Below are 21172 nucleotides of genomic sequence, written 5' to 3'. Positions count from 1 at the left end.
ACTAGCTGACTTCTCCGTTTAAAGATGTGAAGACATAATTCTCAATATGTGTAACACGATAAGGTTGTTTCAATGACAGACAAAACACAAAAATGAATGTTAGTCCAAGTTTATTACCACTGTTACTCTCCCACATAAAAAAAGTTGTCCACACCAGATTTGATGTAACATATGCATATATTTACATACCAGTCAAATCACAGTACTTTCACAGTCACCTTCACTCATTGCAATATCAACAAGAAAAATATATACCCATAAATTTATAAATGTAATCAGGTCCCAAAGCATTAAATCTGCTGTATATCAGTATATTAGCCACATGCATACAATGACTTAACAGCCTTACTTGTGTAAGTAATAGAAGCAACGGACAAAGATACTGTAATGCACACTCGTATAACCAGCTTCACTAACAATGCAATTTGTTAAAAACAAACTAAATTATAACCAAATACAATACTTCACAGATAACCAACATAACATCTGGACCATGTTATTTAGCAGAGTTGTATTGCAGAATGTGAGTGGTGTGAATGTCAACTTATGGTTTGCACTCTGTAGTTTGTTATGGACTCAATAAAACACTTACTCTTAACAACAGGAGTCTTGGATGGCATATTTTGTACACATGACACATGAATAGATTTCTTCAATAACAAAATAATACAAAATTTACAAATAACTCTCAGTAGATGTACATGTCTAATGAATATGTACAGATTTATATAACATGAACAATACAGTACATTAACCAACAGATGTGCAGACACTAACTGCTCAGTAAAAAGCAACAGTTTCTTCACGCTCAAACATTAGATCCTCCTCTCAATAAGGAGGATATGGTGTTTCCAGCATGGCAAGACAAGAATGGAGGTTCCATTAATGGATAACTTGTCTGGTATGATATTTTATATAGGGCATAACAATCTGTCAGGAAATAGTTTATCAGGTACTGACCCATCACTGTCGTTTTACTAAGACTTGGCATGTGTATGGTTTAGAATGACAAAATGTTTTCTCATGTATACAGCTCCCACTGAACCTATCAGTATAGTTCCTGTGTCTCTTTCTGTTTATTTCTATTTCAGACAACTTTTCAAGGGTAATATTAAAAAAATATTCCAAAACATTATTTAGCCACTTCAGCATACATACATGGCTTTCCTTATCAAAGAAAATATTTTTATAAACTAAATGTACAGTTTATATCTTGGAAGTCAAATGTGGATTATTCAACTGCAAATTCCATTATGATGTATTAGTTATGACCTCATTAGAATGTATTGACTGTGCTGAGTGCTCTCTACTAACTGTGTCAGTCTGTATGTACACTGAAATAGTCTTTGAGCTGCACAAAATGTTGCTTCTTGTTCATCCACTCAGTATAAACAGTTTCCAAATCAACACTGACAATCACGATGGGACTTTCAGAAAATTTTCAGACAAGCACTCTATTCATTAATTTGCAAGGCAACAAAGGGAGAAAACTCAGTATAAAGCCAGAGTAGTTGCTACATAAAGTATGTACACATGATGGCTAAAAAACAATATGGTGAATATAAATTATGCATACATGAACCACACTGTCACTTGTCCCACAGATGCACTAAGCCTAAAAACAGCCAGATATGCATGGTCCTCTCAGATTTACTCCTCATTTATTTCAGGACACTAGAGGTTCATCTTCATTTACTCAGTCTAAATCATCACACAGTCCTTTCCATGCACCATAGCTTTCCTTAGTTGTTTTGTGCATTTAAATGGTTCTACTGCTTGTGTGCTGCACACGTGACAGGTATGAAGTGATGTAATCCCAATGGTAGTCCCTCTGATCAGGTCCCCTTCCCACATGGACTGCTTAAGGCTTAATCCACCTTTACCACACTGTAGATCTTTGTCACAAACCAGAAACACGAGAAGAAACCAATTGAACCTGCAAAACACATAAAATTATGTTTCTGTTAATAAGCAGCCACAATACAAAGTAAATATCAAGTAACAGTAACTGTCTCAAAATACGCATTGTCTTCAACGTGTACCTGTTACACGAAGTTATTACATTCATTCTAAAAATACTTGTGCAATCCAATAACAAATTATGTCTGCAATAGAGTTTCTCACAGTAATACCTTCTTAATTATAGACAGGTACACTATTTACTACTGGTAAATACACTACTTCATCATGTCATTAGGAACTGACATAATGGAACATTTCATTTATCAAAAAATCAGCTGAGACATTTTATACATTACTGCAGTACTTTACTGGTCAATATCATCTTACCTGTGAGCAAGAAAAAGCAAAATACGATGATGATGGTATATCCAAAGTAGAGAATCATACTGGCTGCTCCCACCATCTCCAGCTTTGACACATAGTAGTGGATGCAGTAGACGAAGAAATACACTGCTGTGAAACCACTTGTCAGGAATGACCGCCACCACCAGTGATAATCCTGGAAACAGAGATTGAAAATGACTTTCCAGAGAGGCCAAGAGGAACTGACATACACACATGTCTAATGTGTATGGAGTTTTCTTCATGTTTACTGCAAGTTTCCAAGCCAAAACCAATTCAAGAATTTTCATTGCTACTTGTATTCCTGAAGAATTAACTGAGTTAGCTAAAAAGGCATCACAACCAGGACCACAAAAGATGTTGAGTATCACTGCAAACTGTCCTGTCTTTGTGACAAAATGAAGAAACAAACAAGTTACATCCAACAAGTTACTGTGACATGAAACAAAACACTAACAGAATTCAAGAAATGATATCCTCAATTTAGTAACAGCTGAGTTCTTTTGTGTCAGCTGACTATTTACCTCTGCACACAGATGGAAATAACACAGGAGGACTGTGGCTTCTGAACAGGTGACGATGAGGATGATGAACACCAGGCACAGAAAACCAAACATGTAGTAGGTCTGGTGGGACCTGTGACAAACAAGGAATCATAATAAGGTTGCTTGCTAAAGGGTTTAATTACATACAATTTACCTCACGGGACAAATATTCCAAATGTCATTTCTACCCAAAAAAGCCACAGATCTTGTACACTACACATGCACGTCATGGTGAACATGCTAGCTTCAGTTTTGTCTAGAGTGGCTAATGGTATTACAAGCTGTGCCACACCACAGATGCTAAAGTGTGCAACAACCATTGAACAATGTATTCGTATTATGAGATCTGATCAAGATGAAGTGCAAGAATATGGTCAGTCCCTCAGATGATGTTGGTTAAACTGTTCAACAACTGCAGCACGACCTACCAGATACTGTTGAGGATGAAGAACAGCTGGATGAAGATACAGCACGACCTACCAGATACTGTTGAGGATGAAGAACAGCTGGATGAAGATACAGCCGAAAGGCAGGATGCCACCCATGAGAATACCAGGCAGAGCCTTTGTGTAGCAGGTCTGGTCTGGGATTTGACGGGGGATTTGATTGGTGCGAACTGGATGCTCAATGGGCTGCAATACCAATAATGATACCAATAATATCTGTATTTATGTTGCACATCATTCACTAGTAAAAGCTCTGTGTGATTAGGATGTAAACTGACACTTGTAAAAATTGAGGGAAATGAAAAAAGTTAAGAAATACTCTCCAAAGAAAATGCTAATGAAACCCAAAATAGACATTTCAGAAGAACCTTTTCTTTTTAAATCCCCTAGTACATTTGACACCCATTAGAACTGTTTTTGAACAAAGCACTAGTGATATGATAAAGCTTACCCTTTTCTTGAAGCCAAAGTACGCTCCAACAAAGGTGAGTGGCACAGAGATACCAAACCACAGAGCCAACAGTGCCAGAAGGGTGGTGAAAGGAATGGCAGCACTGCTCCCCTTGATCCACAGAATAAGGTTCAGTATGAAGAAAATACCGAATATCACACTGTAAAAACACAATATGTACATAATCACATTCTGGTAGAATTACATCATTGTATGAAATCAGGATGCTAAACAAGAGTCATCAGAAGATGACATATCCTCCCGGCCCCCACATATTTGAAGGGACAAATAATCTGACAGTTACTTATTTTGTTTTTAGACCAAGCCTGAATTGTTTCCATGAAATTCATGAACAAGAGTCATCAGAAGATGACATATCCCCAGGCCCACACATATTTGAAAGGACAAATCATCCGACAGTTACTTATTGTGTTTGTTTTTGGACCAAGTCTGAATGTTTCCATGGAATTCATGAAAAATATAAATGCCATATATCTGTAATCAGAAAAAGTCACCATTTCAAGATCTGTCTCGTACATCTGCCAAGATCTTTAGAAAGATATGAAATGGTTTTTGAGCTGTGCTCTGGAAACGAAGTCAGCAACGTGTTCATGGAACCGAAAAAATAATACATCATAAAAACCTGTAAATAGCAAAAGGCACCACTTTGGGGTCTGCCACACATATCTACCAAGTAACACTGACAGATATTAAGAAGTTTTTGAGTTCTGCTCTGGAAACGAAACACACCTTTTGAGACTATGTCCGAAACGTTTCCATGGAAACAAAGAAAATAATATATCACAAAAAAACTGTATATAGCAAGAGGCTCCACTTTAGGTTCTGATTGATATATCTACCAAGTTTTGCGGAAACATATTGAACGCTTTTGGAGTTCTGCTCTGGAAATGAAGCCCACCCCACCATAAGACTAACACCAATATGTTCCATGGAAAAACAAAAAAAATTATAAATGCCAAAAATCTGTAAATAGCAAAAGGCACAACCATAGGCCGAGATTACTATATCTATCAAGTTTGATCTAAAAATATTGAACGGTTTCTGAGTTACGCTCCAGAAACAAAATGATTACGTACGGACGGACAGATGAGGCGTCGACTATATCCCCCCGCATTACATGCCACGGGGATAAAAAAAAAGGTAGCTATTTTCTTGCAGTGACTAATAACACCACTTACCCAGGGACAAGAAAGGACGTGAGCAACACATTCGACTTCCACTTCTCTCCTCCAAACACTGAAGCATGAAGGAATTCATTGACAATAACATCACAGTTGTTAAATATGCATAGAACATGAACTCAAATCAGTGAATTCCAAATAAGTGAATATTAACAACTTCACCAGCAATGATGAATGTTTCTTACACTTAAACCAGTCTTGAAATCAAGTAAATGCAGAGGTGAGTCTCTATAACAGATTGTATCTTTAAGGCTTAACTTACTCTTGTAGATCCTGGCAGAGATGTAGCCAGCTGGTGTCCCAAGGCAGACATACAGCACCTGCAACACACGAGGTTACCTTGTAGAGCATGCGAAATATCCATAATACAAGATATGACTATTTTAGAGCAATATGAAACTGGAAACTATTAACAGTTAATAGCATTACAAACTTGGTTCGATATCTTGGAGCACAATTACAAGCTATGCCTGCTCTATCTTGGTACTCACCATAGCACAAGTCATGAGAGCACCTCTATTAGCAGGAGACAGGAAACCAAGGCAGGCAAACACTGCAAGTACAAGAGAAATGTTTCACTCAACTGTACAGTTGAGCTCTTCAGCACATGATATTATGCATAACAAGCTGCTGTGTGGATGACTTACCCAATGTGATGAACGTCATACAGAAGAGTTGAGCACCATTGCCTGTGAAGACTGCAAGAAGCATTCCTTGATGTGGGGGACGGAAAACATCTCCATGAACAAGTTTCCACCCAAATTCTTCCTGAGCATCTTCCTGTAACAGTCATCATGAAACGTAATCAGCTAAATGGCTGAATGATACAAGCTAAGCACTATTCTATTATTTCCAATGTACCCCGCTTACAGGCGATGTATTATTTTCAATGTACACCGCTGGGAATTCCAATTCTTCTGGTGCTTCATGGTAGTACTTCTTTGCCTTGAATAACATTGAATCACGCATCAAGCTTGGAAATTACCGATTACCGACTTATATTGTACCCATGCCGGGGAATGGAAACCCCGTCTTTAGTGTAAGGAACAATGCAAACATGTTAACCACTAGGCCATTCCATCACTCCATCTACAGCCATGAAAACAGCAATGAGATAGTCAATGGGGCCTGTCATTGACATAAACGAATATTTATCTCACTGCCACTAAGGAAACATAGGACATACTGAGCTATCCATCTGGTTGTATCTTGCAATGTCCTTGTGGAGAGTCCTCAGCATGATCATGGCCACCATACCAGACAGGAACAGAACGATCACCAGTGAGTTCATAATGCTGCAGAGACAAGCGCATTGTTTTTGTACAGAGTGGGCAATGTTATCAACTTCTGCATGTATCCCCGTACGCAATAAATGCGGATTTGATCCATTAGTATGTGAAACAGAGATGCCTAAAACTTACAGCACATGGACAAAAACCTTTCATCTACAGTCTCACACCAAACACAGCAACTCTCCTTATACAGTTGCACTAAACAAGTGTCTGCACATGCAAGTTTCAGATGAATTTTATGAGAATGGTTGTTCATTAGAAGCATGAGAAGAAATATACGTGAATATATTCATGCCAATGACAGTATTACTTATGTGGAGAGTATTGGTGTTTTAGCAGCTCAATGAGCATCCACTTGGCTCCAAGTATGTTGTTCTGTAGTGTAAGATCAGTTACGTGTGACGAGCTTAATCTTCTCCAGATTTGTTGTCTGTAGTAAGCATGCTGACAGAATTATCAAACAAATGTCAAATGACTAAACCAATATTTCTGTTAACGTCATTAGTTTCACTACAAAAACCTAGTACAGAGAACTTAGTGTCCAAACAAATGAAACTTTAATTACCGAAGAATAAATGCTTATATGGGCAGCAATATCAACAAGAACAGGTACCTGAACCACTGGATGTTTGTGTGGGGAATAGACTCCAGAATGTAGTCCCATCTGGATGACCATTTGATCTGCTTGTTTTCCTGGCAAACAAAGAATATATGAATAATAACGACACAGATTGCTTCCCTTTTCATTTATTCACTACTCATTTCATTCATATCCTTCTTAGAAAATACACTCATCTTGAAGGACAAAGCCATGGGCATTTGCCAGCTAACAGTTGCATTGTCACATCTTTTAGCACAGCTTTAAATACCAAGCAGAGCTCCAGATAATTTTTCACGCAATTGGGTATTTACTCCCATGTCTGTTTATGTATGACTAATTGCATGTTTTGAGGAGTAACTACCATTTTGTGTACTCCCACTAGTTTCAAGAATTGAGTACTTTTATACTAATCCTTACTGGGTAATTAACACTATTAAATACATAAACACAAAGGCTTCTCAGTAGGCCTAAGTTTTTATAAATTCTCGCATTGGCAAATAGTTGGAAGCCATTTTCTAACACTCAAAATTCAAGTAACATGACCACTACAGTAAACTACGGAAAGTGACTGGCCATAATAGTATATGTATGTATAGATATTATCATCATCACTTAACATTTGCTAACGTGCCACAACAAATTATCATATGCAAGCCAATTTAGTTTACTGAGTAAAGTACACAAGGTATTATAGAGCTATTGGGTTTTAGGTGATTTCTTATGAGCTTTTTGTATGTAGGTGAGTAAATGTGATTTTTATTGAGTAAAATACACAAATACACAAATACGCCTTATCTGGAGCTCTGATACCAAGGTATTCCATCTGGAAGAAGCCACACAGTGAACCTTACCACCCAGTAAACAGAGTAGGTGTAGTCAATTTTGATGGGGTCGGAGATGTCGCCTCCCTTGACACCTTTCACTGGAGCATTTGCTGCACAAGCTTCTGGGCCTTGCTTGTTGTGCAAGATACTGAAAGTGTCAAGAATGCTTCAGTTAGTGAGCACACTTTATGAACAAATACTGTAAATCATGAAATCAATGTTTCATGAATATAATGTGATTGCGAGGGTCCAGCCTGAAATGCATCACACAATTGATGGGAGCTCAAGAAACTGTGTTGATAATAAAATGTGACATTCTAAATCGTTATTAACTGGTACGCAAACAAACTCTGATAATTTGATGAATTCAGACATGCATGTTGATCTACGCATTAGAGTAATGAAGTCTCTTCATGCCAGACAGATGGTAGCAGCAATTTCAAAGGTGAGCAAAGATTGTTAAATGATCCTGCGTGGTTGGAGAATGTCCAGTCTGGCTGATGTGCTTGAGTAACTCTGAACAATTACCAGTGATTGTAACCAGTGATAACTGACTTGAGATAAATTTAATGAGGAAGTGACATGTTTTAGTTTAATGTGTAATGTCAACACATCCGCATTGTTTCAAAATTTGCCGATTTAATTTCAAAGGATATCAATTAGTCATTGAAATTTGTGCTCATCTGTCAATTAATGTTATGAGAGCTGTTAAAATTGTGGTTATATTCTGTATTGTTATGATGAATAGTAACCTGTAGACTATAGACATGAGATTTCAGTTTTCTGTCTTTTATTAAGTTCTCAAAGTAGACATGGTCAGAATGAAATGTGTCATCACAATAATGCGAGTAGAGTACAGATGCATTTTTCGCATTAATAAAATGCTCACAGTAATTGCATGATTTACAGTACAAGAATTCTATTAATACCACAATACCAGTGATGGCAACAGGAAAATCATTTAACAGAAATCTTAATATTGTGTCAATGAACAGGGGTTTCTGAAAGGGGAGTTTGGGTGGGAGGGATGATTTTGACTTTTGACAGAAATATGCAGATTGTCTGCCTTACCACACAACTTGCCAAAAGCCAATCAGCTACAAAATTGTCTCTGGAATACATGATCACTTTTAGTCTTCACCTCTGGACAATTATTCACCAAGATGCCCATTACACTTGTTGCCCAACGTTGTGAGGCAAAACATACCTTCTGGGTTCCAGCTTGGCCCTGACAATGCGTCCACCCTTGTCACCAAGATCAACACCCCATTCTTCATTTGTGCCAGAATGGTACTCGATGGTGATGTCAACATGGTTAAACACATAGTATGTGTTGGCCTCCTTGAAATCAGCCTGGAAATATAAAGACACACTTGATTAATAACAAAATTTGAAATCTAACACATGACCTACTTTGTATTACATTTAAAATCAAGAGTGCTGCAAAGTGATACAAAATGGAAGAATAAAACATAAATGTCAACAATGTTAAAATAGTGTTTTTCAAAATTCCTAAAAAAATGTAATTTTCTGACTACAATTGTCTTTGAAGGGCATTTAGAAGTGAAATACATAAGACTTAAGATTTTTATGGATATAAACTTCTTTATTATGAGTTAATGCTTACTCCTTCACCTGATGAAGTTGATATCCATAAAAATCTTCATTCTGAATAAAATTGATATTTCATACTTATCCTGACTCATGCTTAATTGCTTTCGCCATGAGTCAGGATAAGGAAAATATGTAATTTTCTGAATAAAATTGATATTTTATACTTACCCTGACTCATGGCGAAAGCACTTAAGCATGAGTCAGAACAAGGAAAAAAAGTGTAATATGTTTCAAGTAGGTTGTTACCTGAATTAAAATTGAAATCTGCCATCATGGCTCTCAGTGAGTTAGTTTAGTTTTAAGCTATATTCAGCAATATTTCATTAACATGGCTGTGGTAGATAATGTTAGATGGACCAGACAATCCAGTGATCAACAGCATGAGCATTGATTTGCAAAACTGAGAACCGATGACATGTGGCAACCAAGTCAGCGAACCTGACCACCCTATCCTGTGAGTTGCTTCTTTTCTTTTTAGTCACCTTTTGTGAACTTTGCTGAAAACCTTCACTACCTCGGATCTTCATGGATTCATGGTTCTCGTACACATTTTGCTTACCAGGCAATATAAATTTCCATTTGAACTGAAGTTTGAAAATGTAGGTCTTAACACTTCAATGAAGTGCAAGATATTCTGTTTAAAGAAATAACAAGCAATGCATCCCAATACCTTCATGACACATGCATCCTTCTGTCGTCCCTGGGAGGTGACAAAGCAGCCAATTGGGAATCCAGTGGAACAGTAGCGCTTATTGTTCTCTACAATGTAGCACCAGGTGATGGGCATGTTGTCTACAATCCAGTGATGCATGTAGTTGAGGGCTATACCACGGCGCAGGAAGTTAAGCTTCTTCACTGATGCTTGATCATTCTTCGTGTACCCCCTGCTACACACATGACGACATGTCTCATTCTTCTTAAATGTAAACTGAAACAAACATCATGAGAATTTATGTAGGTAGCAATACTAGCATGGCCATACTGTGCATACGAGTTACTGAATGAAAGCTTTTAGTTTGATACCACTTTTTGCAATATCCCCGCAAAATCGTTGTGGGGGAGGGGAAGGAAGACTCCGAAGAGTGAGAGACAGAAGAGAGAGAGATGAAGAGAGAGGAAGGAAGGGAGAGAGGAAAAGTGAGTGAGTTTAGTTTTAGGCCACACTCAGCAATATTGTAATAAATCACATGGTGATAACATGAAGGAAATACTCTATATCCAGAGAACAAACCGCATATTGGTACATACGACATGAAGAAAGACCATGAAAAGTGAAAAGTTAACATCACACTTTGAATAATCACAATTTGCAAATAAATAGCACATGGCATATCTGTGGGTCAGTTTGGTAAACCTAGCATATAGAGTTTCAGTGAAATGCTGTGGCCAGGTAACCATCAAACACATTTCGCACCAAGTCATGTTTCCATGGAATGAACAACAAAACAAATTCTGAGAATAATTCAAAATAGTAAAAGGTCAGTCATGATTAACATGTGTGTGAAACTTGGTGGACCTACCATGTAAATTTTAATAGATACACTCCAGACAAAACCATCAAACACATTTTGCACCATTTCATGTTTCCATGGAAACAACAACAAAGCAAATTCTAAAACAAAATTAAAATAGTAAAAGCCAAATCTATGGGTAATGATTAACGTGTGTGAAATTTGGTGACCCTAGCATGTATACTTTAACAGATATACTCCGGACAAAGTTTTGGGTCGGAAAGATGGAATGAACGCTATTTATCCCCGTTACCTCGTAGCAAACACATCATTTATATTATTAGAAACATGTCATTAAAACTCAAACTTCCAATATGCATTTCATATTCCTCGAATGAAGAGAAACTGTACTATCAGGAACTGCATATTCTTAGTCAATGCTTGTTTGGTACAGAGCTCCAGATAAGCTGCATATATGCATAAATTACATTATAGAAAAGTTGAAATACACAAGAAAAATCAATGCCAGTGTATTAAAAAATACTAAATATAATATTTATCTTTACACCATGTCAAAATAACTGTGTATTTACCCAATACATGAAAATCATGTTGCGTGAGTGAGTGAGTGAGTTTTACGCTGCACTCAGCAATATTCCAGCTATATGGCGGTGGTCTGTTAAGACCAGACAATCCAGTGATCAACAACATGGACATCGACCTGCACAATTGGGAACGGATGACATGTGTCAACCAAGTCAGTGAGCCTGACCATCCAATCCCGTTAGTTGTCTCTTACGACAAGCATAATCACCTTTTATCAGTCTGAGACTGATGTATACGCGAGACGGCCTATTGTCTCTTGTTCGTGTGACGGTGCGCTCCGCGGTACGAACTGAAGTGCTTCCCCCTAATTAATTCAATCACCGTGCAACCACCTCGATTCGGTGCGAACACGATGCAGAGTAATTAAAGCGTCCCGTAAAAAACCTAAGGGTGGTGGGGTACTTGACAGTCGTGAATGAACAGGTTTTTCGATCTCGGATGCCACACTTTCGTCATTTGCACTGAACAGATTACAACTTGCAGAAAACAAGTTGTTTGTCTGACAAAATAGTTACAATCATCCTAGGTTGATGCATACTGGGCCTCTCTATTTTTCGAGTGAGGTACATAATATTTCTTACAGCACATGTGGATAAAGCTGTATTAGCCATAATATGGCATTGTTCAATTTGATGGGTTAATTTTGTCTAATTCCATTATTAAACAGAACAACGTTGCACCTGTTATACTTAACTAAAATGAATACTCAGATTTAATAAAGATGGTGGTTATCTAAAACTATAGATACCCACATGAAATTGGAAATACCCACTTTGTTTCAAAAGTATGGTGATCACACCCACATAGTCAAAAGCTTATATGGAGCTCTGTTGGTAGATCAGAAATCAATCATCATTAACTTAGTACTTCACAAAAAACAAAACTGATGAAAACATCTGACAGATATCAACAAATATATTACTTGACCAGTGAGTGGGGATATACTTAGGCTTGGATTACTAAAAAACACAGTTCTGCACATAACTCAGGAGGAGCCCATGAATACAAGACCCAAAGGAGTAAATCAAAACTTTATTTCAACACAAACGTTTCTGCAACATATTCTCGAGAAGTGAATAAATTTAGTCCATGGGGACTTACAGTACATTTGCTTCTTGCATGGACCATAACTGGATTTACACAGTCTGGACTAGACAACCCCCCGATGAACAACATAAACATCACTGTACACAAATGGGATATGACATGTCAATCCAATCTGCGAGCCTGATCACCCAAGCTAGCTAGCTAGCCTCATATAACAAGCATGGTTACTGAAGATCAGTTCTATCCTGGATATTCACAGGTATATTCATGATAAGAATCTTCAAATTGATAATCAAATTATATTTCCTACTGATGAGATTTCAAATCATCTAGCTTTTCACCATCCTTGGATGGTACTGCAGATTATCAACTTATATGTTTTGTCAAGACTATTGTATAAACTCGAGACAGGTTAGACACGACACTGTACATTATGAAGGAGACCTTATTTTTCTAGAGCACTGCACACGACAGGGCAGTTCTGTTGACAAGATAGTACACATTAAGAATTAATTGTGTAGACTAAGGATTAATTACTACAGTGTAGTAATGCAATGTCAACTTACGTTGTAAGGAGATGAGCTTATCCTCTCCCCAAACACCACCTGTCCCAAGTTCTCAACTGGAGATGATGGTGTGTTCTCAGTACAGAAGTCAAAACTGAAACAAGACACACTGAAACTGCACAATGTTGCAGAAAGAATGTTTTACTGACAAGCATAATAGGGAATATCTACAAAATATCAGCCAATGTCTGGAAAAACAACTTACGCCTGTCTTAGCCTGTCTTTTCAGACTTTAATAAGAAAAATAATGTATGTTCTGGTTGGCTGATCCATTGACAACTCGTGCATCACAGAACAAGTTAACATATCTTAAAGGACTACAGAAGATCAATGAGTGTGAACTTTCCAACATCAGCAGAACTTATACACAGCATGTTCACACACTGAACTGTAAAATGGTTACTGTCACTGAAGAAAAAGCCAAATATCCATTCCTCACACAGTAGCAACTGTACAAAAGTGCCACATATGAACCTAACTGGCCCATACTCAGATACGCAAGAATACATGATGCATGACAGATGACTATATGCACTGTTACACAGCATCTACCACTTACCTTTGGTACTCATAAGGCACAACTGTTTCCAAAGAATTAAGGCGGTTCACAAAGACTTGGACCTTGGACTGGAAAAGAATGTGGATTATAAAATCATCATCAGAAGCAAACTGTAGTGCATTTGTGTGTCATACTTAGTTAAGCAATACCCTGGACAGCACTGCATCACCAACCTATTGTAATTAAAGCTTCTTGTAATGCTGTTCTAGTGCACTGAATGTATATTTATGGTGATTTATAGATGTCCCTTAGTAATTTTGGTTTTTGATGGGGTGGGGGGAACAGACGGAACTCTTAGTAGGGGTTAAAAATTCCCATCGCCCAATGCCCAAGACAAATCAGTTTTCATTTTGGGCAATCACAAAATGGTATCTAACATGTCTGTGGTCTACTAGATAATTTCCACTTAGGGTTTCAAACTGCAAATATTGGATTTCATTTCAATCTGCTCATAATGAAGCTATTAAATTTCACAACAATAATAAAGTAGAGCTAGTATAGTGCAATATTATCACTCTTCGATAAATAATCCAGTAAACATTAACATCAAGCATTGTGTCACAAAATCAGGGAAAGTGGAAAATTGGTCAGGACAAGTAACTTTCATGAAGTCACTTGCCTGTTGCAAGTGGCTTTTGAGAATATTTTTCAACCCCTGAATTAGTCTTATCGACATCAGTATATCAGAGCTTAATGCACAATGGTTGGCAAACAGTATCACTGTCCAAGTTGGAACAGGGATCTTAACATGTGTTTTGTTTATCCCCTGGGCCCGCTTGCACAGAGCAATCTTAGTTACAATCAATCTTAGGTCCCTACAATCAAGTTTACAATCACCATGCAATTGCCCTAATCCACTTGCACAAAGATGACCTTAAGAGAGTATGGATTTAAGATTGCGATCTTAACTAAGATCAAACTCTTCAACGTTGGACGTAGAAATTCTTAAACTCGACTCCTGTCTACAGTTGTCTTCAAGTGCACATAGCATGCAGCGCAAATACAATGTGGAACTGATTACTGCACACAAATGACATTCCTTCTTAAATCGAACCTTGCAGATTTTTCATGACAACAACAAAAAAAAAAACACACAAAAAAAACAAACTACCCCAACCCACAAATCTTTGAAGGAAACAATAAGAAGGAAGCGATAACGTAGAAGGTAACATTGTATAATTACTCGTACCTATTCTCTAATTTTTCTACATTCTAATTTTTTTATGAACTAAACATGTGATATTGCAACCATAGATATATCATGTTTTATGCAAATATTGAAATACAAACACATTAACAGATTGGGTCTTGAGTTGTTGACCTAATAATCATGAAATTAAAAGATAACACATAAATAAAATTTCCTTATGATATAACACCTAAATGTACCATGATTTGTCAGTGGTGGTCAGTTGAACAAAGTTTGTCATCGGTGTTATTTGGAGTAAAATCCCATATATATCCCACAAGCATTAGATTTGTAAAGATATGAAAGTGTGACACGACTGTGGGAGTGTTTCTTGATAATTTATTTTTTTGCTTTGTTAAAAAACACCGTTTTAAGCAAATTTTACATACCCAAGCTAATGTATTTTTCCCCGTTTGAAAAATACTTGTATTATATTTAAAATGCATTGATTAATACTCTTGTCTCTCATCAGATTAAATTTTTACAAGTAGAAAAAAACAATTTTGTACGTTATCCAACTGTATATTATTTCAATGATAAACTAAGACAAAATCATTAACCGAAAAGGAATATATGGATATCTGTTCTGTCACAACAGATCATGCATTGTATTTGGGCATGGCAGAAGGCATGGCAACAGCATAATCTGCAAAGGGAAACCACTCCCACCTTGCGTAAAAACTAAAATTAGCTGCCCTTGAGTTATTGAAAAGCTCATGGCCACTGCTAATCGCATGCAGACAGCTTTCGTTACTATCCTTTCCTTGTTTATCAAAAAGGTATGGTGTTCATACTTTATCCCAACACTGAATCAGGTGAGAATTGTACTCTATGATATCAACTCGATAATGTTGTTCACTATCGCAAAATAACAATATTTCTGACGTTAAATTGATGTTGCATTCTCCGTGTCGCTGAAGTGTCGAGGCGAATCATGCAGTTTTATACAATATGAAAGCAATCCCCAAACATAAAGCTAATTATTTGCGTGAAATTGACAACAACTTGGAAGCCATTTTGCTACTGACTACAATGATCTTAGCTTCTTACAATTGGTTCCGACCAATTGTAAGTTTTGATTGTAACTTACAATGATCTTAGCCTACAATCACTTTGTGCAGGTGGATGGCGATTGTAACCGAAGCCTAAGATTGTGATCTTAAGTACTTACAATGATTGTAGCTCTAAGACCGTTTCGTGCAAGTGGGCCCTGAGGTCCGTTTCACAAAACCCTCGTAAAGCCTAAGGTCTCGTAACTCCTACGATATGTCTTACGATACACTGCTAAGGGCGTATCACAAAAGTATCTTCGCACTCTCGTTGCTACGAGAAAAGTTACGGCAACATTTAGACCTCATAATGCGAACTCTTCTGCAACACCTGAAAAGAACATGAATCGTGAGTTACGTCCCTTTGTGTAAACAGACGACTGACAACACGCCGTACAATGGAGGATTTGAAGTCAAAGGGAAGGGCGAGAAAATCTAATTCTGTTTGGTAAACTTTCAGGGATCATCACAGCAGCAGGAAAAAAGTGACTGTGGTATAAGATCGCTGAAAAGTAAGTGATGACGGTCGTAGACTTTTTCCTATTCAACTACGACTGCATCTTATTTGATTAAACCACAATACCAGAAGAACACAACTAGAATAACACAATACATAATTTATTATTCGCAACAAGTGTCATCCAAATAACTTATTAAACATAACATCATAAAACATAATCACATCCTCGCTATAGCAAAATTAGTGGGTGTGACAGGTTACGGCATCCTTAGATACAAAATGGCTACTGTATCAGCATATTGTGTGTTAAATTATCGCGGTATTATAAATACCTTCATACGCTCAACATAATTTCTAAACAATAGTAGTAATATCGTAAAAGGAATATCATCTGTCATTGTACTATGAACATGTATTTAAATAGGATCAATGCACATGCCAGTGCTATGAGGGATTGTGACGAGGTCCGCTAGAAATGGACTGATTTCAGGTGAGGAAACATTGATTTCCTCAAGACTGAACCAAAATATGTGCTATTTTCTGCAAAATTATTATAAATTTTAATTGATTTTCATGGGCTTGACAACAGTCCGAAATTTAACATCAGTAACAATTTGATCCATGTTTGAGGACAATTTCATTTGCTTCATATTACAATTGGTAACATATTTTGGTAACATAAATGCATGCTAGTAATTTGTATTTAATGTACAAGAACCTTGATACCAGTTAATTCACAAAATCTAACATAAATGGTATAAAGTATATGCATTCACATAGAAAATATAAATTATAATAAATTTTAATTACAATACACTCACATACATGTTTTAATAGCGAGGTGATCATGTTGATAAAGCCGTAATGGTATTATCAAAATATCATGAATTTCTACGAGATATCATTTCACTTTATTTTTTTATGTATCATGATCATTTACACAAGATTGAAATCTTCACAGATGATTAGTTAAAAAAAAGGAAATGATGAGGAGGGAGATGAAGAAAACTGGTGGTGGTCCTTGCCCCCAAACATTGTCCGAAGTGGAAGAGAGGGTATGAGAAGCATTCACTATATTGCTGAAACGTTGCTGTTACTTGCTACACAGATTCTCTATATAGACAGAAATTATGAAAGACTAAGATGAAAATTTTAAATCTCTCAGTGTTCACGATGGTGTTTTAAAGTAACAGGACATTGGGTCATGTGAGTTTCAGATTCTGTCTGACCCATTGAAAATTCGCAGGACCCACAGAATTAAGTTAAACAAATATTTCAGATTTAACATTACTTATAACTGGCATTGAAATTATTAACATTATATGATAAAAAACATAAGATTTCTAAACAGCAAACAAGTGTCAGATGCCGCAGATAACAACTTCACACAAAGTCATTGTGAAATATTCAGTCAGACACTGGGGCTGGCGGGTTGGTGATTTCTATCTGACCACGGGCGAATCTGCCAGATTTGTCAGAGGGTCAGACACTGTTCGTGAACACTGATCTCTACCCTAATGGTGTGAATTAAATTAGGAGATAAACCTCCTGTGTTTGAAAATCAGAGACATGCTGTACTGAATTGATGGCGACTAAATTTTAATTGGAACCGAACATGCAGCTGATTTTTCTGAACAACCAATCAGAATCCAGTATTTTCTTCAGTCATGGTAGAATTATTAGTAAATATATTCTTAGGTCACTGTAAGCCCCATTAAGAAAATATTATGTTTCAAGCATGACAATTTTTTAAATAGGTAGCAAGTCTCATACCCACTTGCCAGTTAGAAGGGATTGAAGGTGGAATCCAAATACTTTCAAACCATTAAGAAGTTGCATTGACATAGGCACAGAATGACTCACATAAAAAAGAACAACTTTAATACAATTTCTCTCAATAAAACCATTTCGGTTATTTTCATATAAAATCAGTGACACCAATTCTAACTAATGGTATGAAGTTTTTACTGATAATATGTCAACACATGTAATGAGTGTCATGAATGTCATTGCAGGTCCAACAGAGTCATGCACGACCACGCAGTCCCCACCTGGGACTGAGGATTCCATGGACACGGGCAACAAGTGTGTCCCTGATACCCCAGTAGAAAATTCTTCATGCGAAGGTTTGTACACTTAGATATACCCTGCACTAAATCAAACTAAAGAGGATGTATGTTACTTGCTTACGAGCTATATCAATTTTCAATTATGTATGTGCTAACAATCCCAAAGCATATTTTCTGTCTCTCTGTTGACTTATTATTGGAATATTGCAATGTAATAATCCATCATAATTACATTTTGTCAACAGATATGATATCATCCTTGCACAGTGTTATAACACCTCCCAATGCTGCAGTAAAACCATCGGTCAAGCAAACAAAAAAGAAAACTCACACAGGTTGGTCACTTAAATGTAACTATCAGTTGAATCCAGTTTATGTTATATATTTGAAAATTGTTGATTTTTAGTTGCAAGTTTAAGGCATTTCTTATTTACCGTGGCTGTTGCTCCATCTGATGATGACGACTTACAGAATAATGCTAAAATTAAAAAAGAAAAATTGGAACTCTTGAGAAGATTAGCTCAGGCAATGGAGGAACGGAACATCACTGAGAGAGAAAAGCTAGAAATGAAGAAAAGGAGAATGGAGTTTGATTCAGTTTTAAGCATTAACCCTGTAATAAAGTTTTGAATTGACCAACATACAAAGCGGCCAAACACTGACAACTTTTGGTAAAACATTCTTAAATATGTGTATTGGTAGGTATTATAACCACTGGCATTAATATTGAATCGATATGTACATACCTATAAAGTAAAATAGCAGCAATTTGATAATGACAACTGTTTGTTAAGTGTAATTCTTTCGAAACATGTGATGAATGTCATATTAGCTCCCCCAAATTTGTTTAACTTTGCCTTTCCCAATCACTGCATTTGCCGTATATGGTTCTGAAATATGGGCTGACACCAAAAGAGATAATACTGAAAATTTACACCCATTTTTCTCCAAGAAATAGTTTCATGCCCAAAATTTTTTGTGTAGTTCCACTATACATGGTGAAGTTGGACAATTTAAAAATTTGTATTGCATTTTGTACAAGGCTATTAAACATTGAAATTAACTGCTACACAATTGCATGCTATGTAATTCTACACTGGATGAGGACCATGGAGGTGTGAGGCAGGTGTCACATGTTCATATCTTGTGAATAGAGACTGTAGTTTCATGGAGTTGTGAACCATTTTATGCAAAGTTTATAATTACTCAGAGTAGACACCTGCTCCTAATTCTGTGTACTTTTGGTTATGCTCATCATATACCTCAAAGTCTTTATCCCTTTTTAAGAAAACCTATTCCTGACTAACTCAGTAGTTAACATAGAGATCGTAGTCACTTACGATGTCCAGGAGACAGGTCCGATCCCGAAAAACACGCTGTTTTTTAACACTTTTCTTGCTAAGTTTCTCCTTTAACAAAAGGTAGTATGCCATTTTGTTCTTGAGTTACGAGAAAATGCCCATTTACGAGAGCAAATACTTACCTTAATTTTTATTGTAAATTTAAGGTATTGTAAGCCTACCAGAAAAATCGTAAGATTGTGCTACAAGAAAAGTTACGAGACCTTAGGCTTACGAGAGTTTTGTGAAATGGGTCCCCGGTCAGTAGAAACTGATGAGTGCTGTAACTGTATCCTTGGAGGATGTTTAGACACACAAATCGTTTCACTTGACCATATTCACCTCATTCAAGAACATATTTTCAAACAAATCGAAGGGACAGATATCAGCATTTCTACCTCTAAATCAGTTCATTAGTCAACTCATATATCACAAATCCACAGGCTGAAATATAACCTTTTTATTAAGTCATTTCAGTGGTCCGTTTCAATTTGCCCCAATAGAAGTAACTTGGAGAAGAGAATAATTAGTAAGATCTATGTCCCCATGGGAACAGACTAATGAGTTAATGCCATAGTTTGGCATATATTGAGCCTGTTTGCACTTGCTCGTGTCATGAGAACGTCGAATACTTCAATAAATCAGATTACAAAATGTGTGCAAATCCCAACAAACTTTGCACAGTATTATAAAACAAGAAATATGGACATCGCGAACACCAATGTCAATCTAATTCTGCGACTGTTACAATGTACTTCTGTACAACTCACCTTACAAGTTGCTGGTCCAGATTCTTCACAGTACGTGACAGGGGCAAGACCCGGCAAATAGAATGCCTCGCTTAACCAAAACAAACTAGCGACAGTGCAATATATGTATGTAACGCCTCTCATTCTGGGGTAAAATGGTGATCAGTATACCCTTTGAAACGTCAGAGGACCTTTCCTAGGTGCTAATGATTTCGTCTGAGTCAGTACCCCGTGTCAACAGCAGTATTCCAATATGGCTGCTACACGTCACCAAGGCTGTGTTTACGCGATATGATTCAGATTACATCCATGAACATTAGTTTGCGTGAGGAGAAACTTGCATTTGCAAGTCATACGATTTATCGGTCCTTATGCCGTGTAAATATTTATGTAATCTGATCGCACACTTCACTATACTGGTCATTTGTTGAGTTAGTTATGAGAAACGTTGTAAGCAAAAATAGTGTGGCGCCAAAACGCAGCAAAAGTTGTCGGCAGTTCCCGGAAATGAAATCACCGACACCACAAAGAGGCTACATGAATGGGTCGTAACATACCCAGGGAACCAGGCTGAGGTCATAAAATGAAAATTTTCTCACGTTACGAGCGGCCACGGCCAATGGAGATTTAATCTCTGACATGTCTGACCTCCAGCTAATATTTGCTAGTCTTATCAACGTTTGAGTTACGTCATGGACGTTGTACGTTTATGAATATGAACTGTTCGGCTAGGATTATACCAATGTGTGTTGTTACAGCAATAAGGCCTACTCAAGTGAACATTCAGCCGTCATACGCTTCACTGTTT

General features: G+C 37.0%; 1 protein-coding gene across 1 annotated transcript; it reads right to left on the bottom strand.

The window, feature by feature from the left end:
• Positions 1-93: 93 nt before the first annotated feature.
• Positions 94-20657, bottom strand: LOC137281490 (transmembrane 9 superfamily member 2-like). Its single transcript, XM_067812746.1, has 17 exons — positions 20386-20657; positions 13509-13576; positions 12950-13043; positions 9950-10207; positions 8873-9018; positions 7693-7813; positions 6854-6933; positions 6135-6243; positions 5596-5728; positions 5440-5501; positions 5211-5268; positions 4946-5003; positions 3747-3906; positions 3330-3481; positions 2829-2940; positions 2290-2461; positions 94-1936 (listed from the first exon to the last, which is right to left on the bottom strand). The coding sequence occupies exons 1-17, from the start codon at positions 20506-20508 to the stop codon at positions 1869-1871; spliced, it is 1974 nt and encodes a 657-aa protein (XP_067668847.1). The 5' UTR covers positions 20509-20657; the 3' UTR covers positions 94-1868.
• Between the last annotated feature and the right edge of the window lie 515 nt (positions 20658-21172).

Source organism: Haliotis asinina, chromosome 4 (genome assembly GCF_037392515.1).
Source record: "Haliotis asinina isolate JCU_RB_2024 chromosome 4, JCU_Hal_asi_v2, whole genome shotgun sequence".
Taxonomy (NCBI): Eukaryota; Metazoa; Mollusca; class Gastropoda; order Lepetellida; family Haliotidae; genus Haliotis; species Haliotis asinina.
This window is presented reverse-complemented; position numbering and strand designations above follow the sequence as displayed.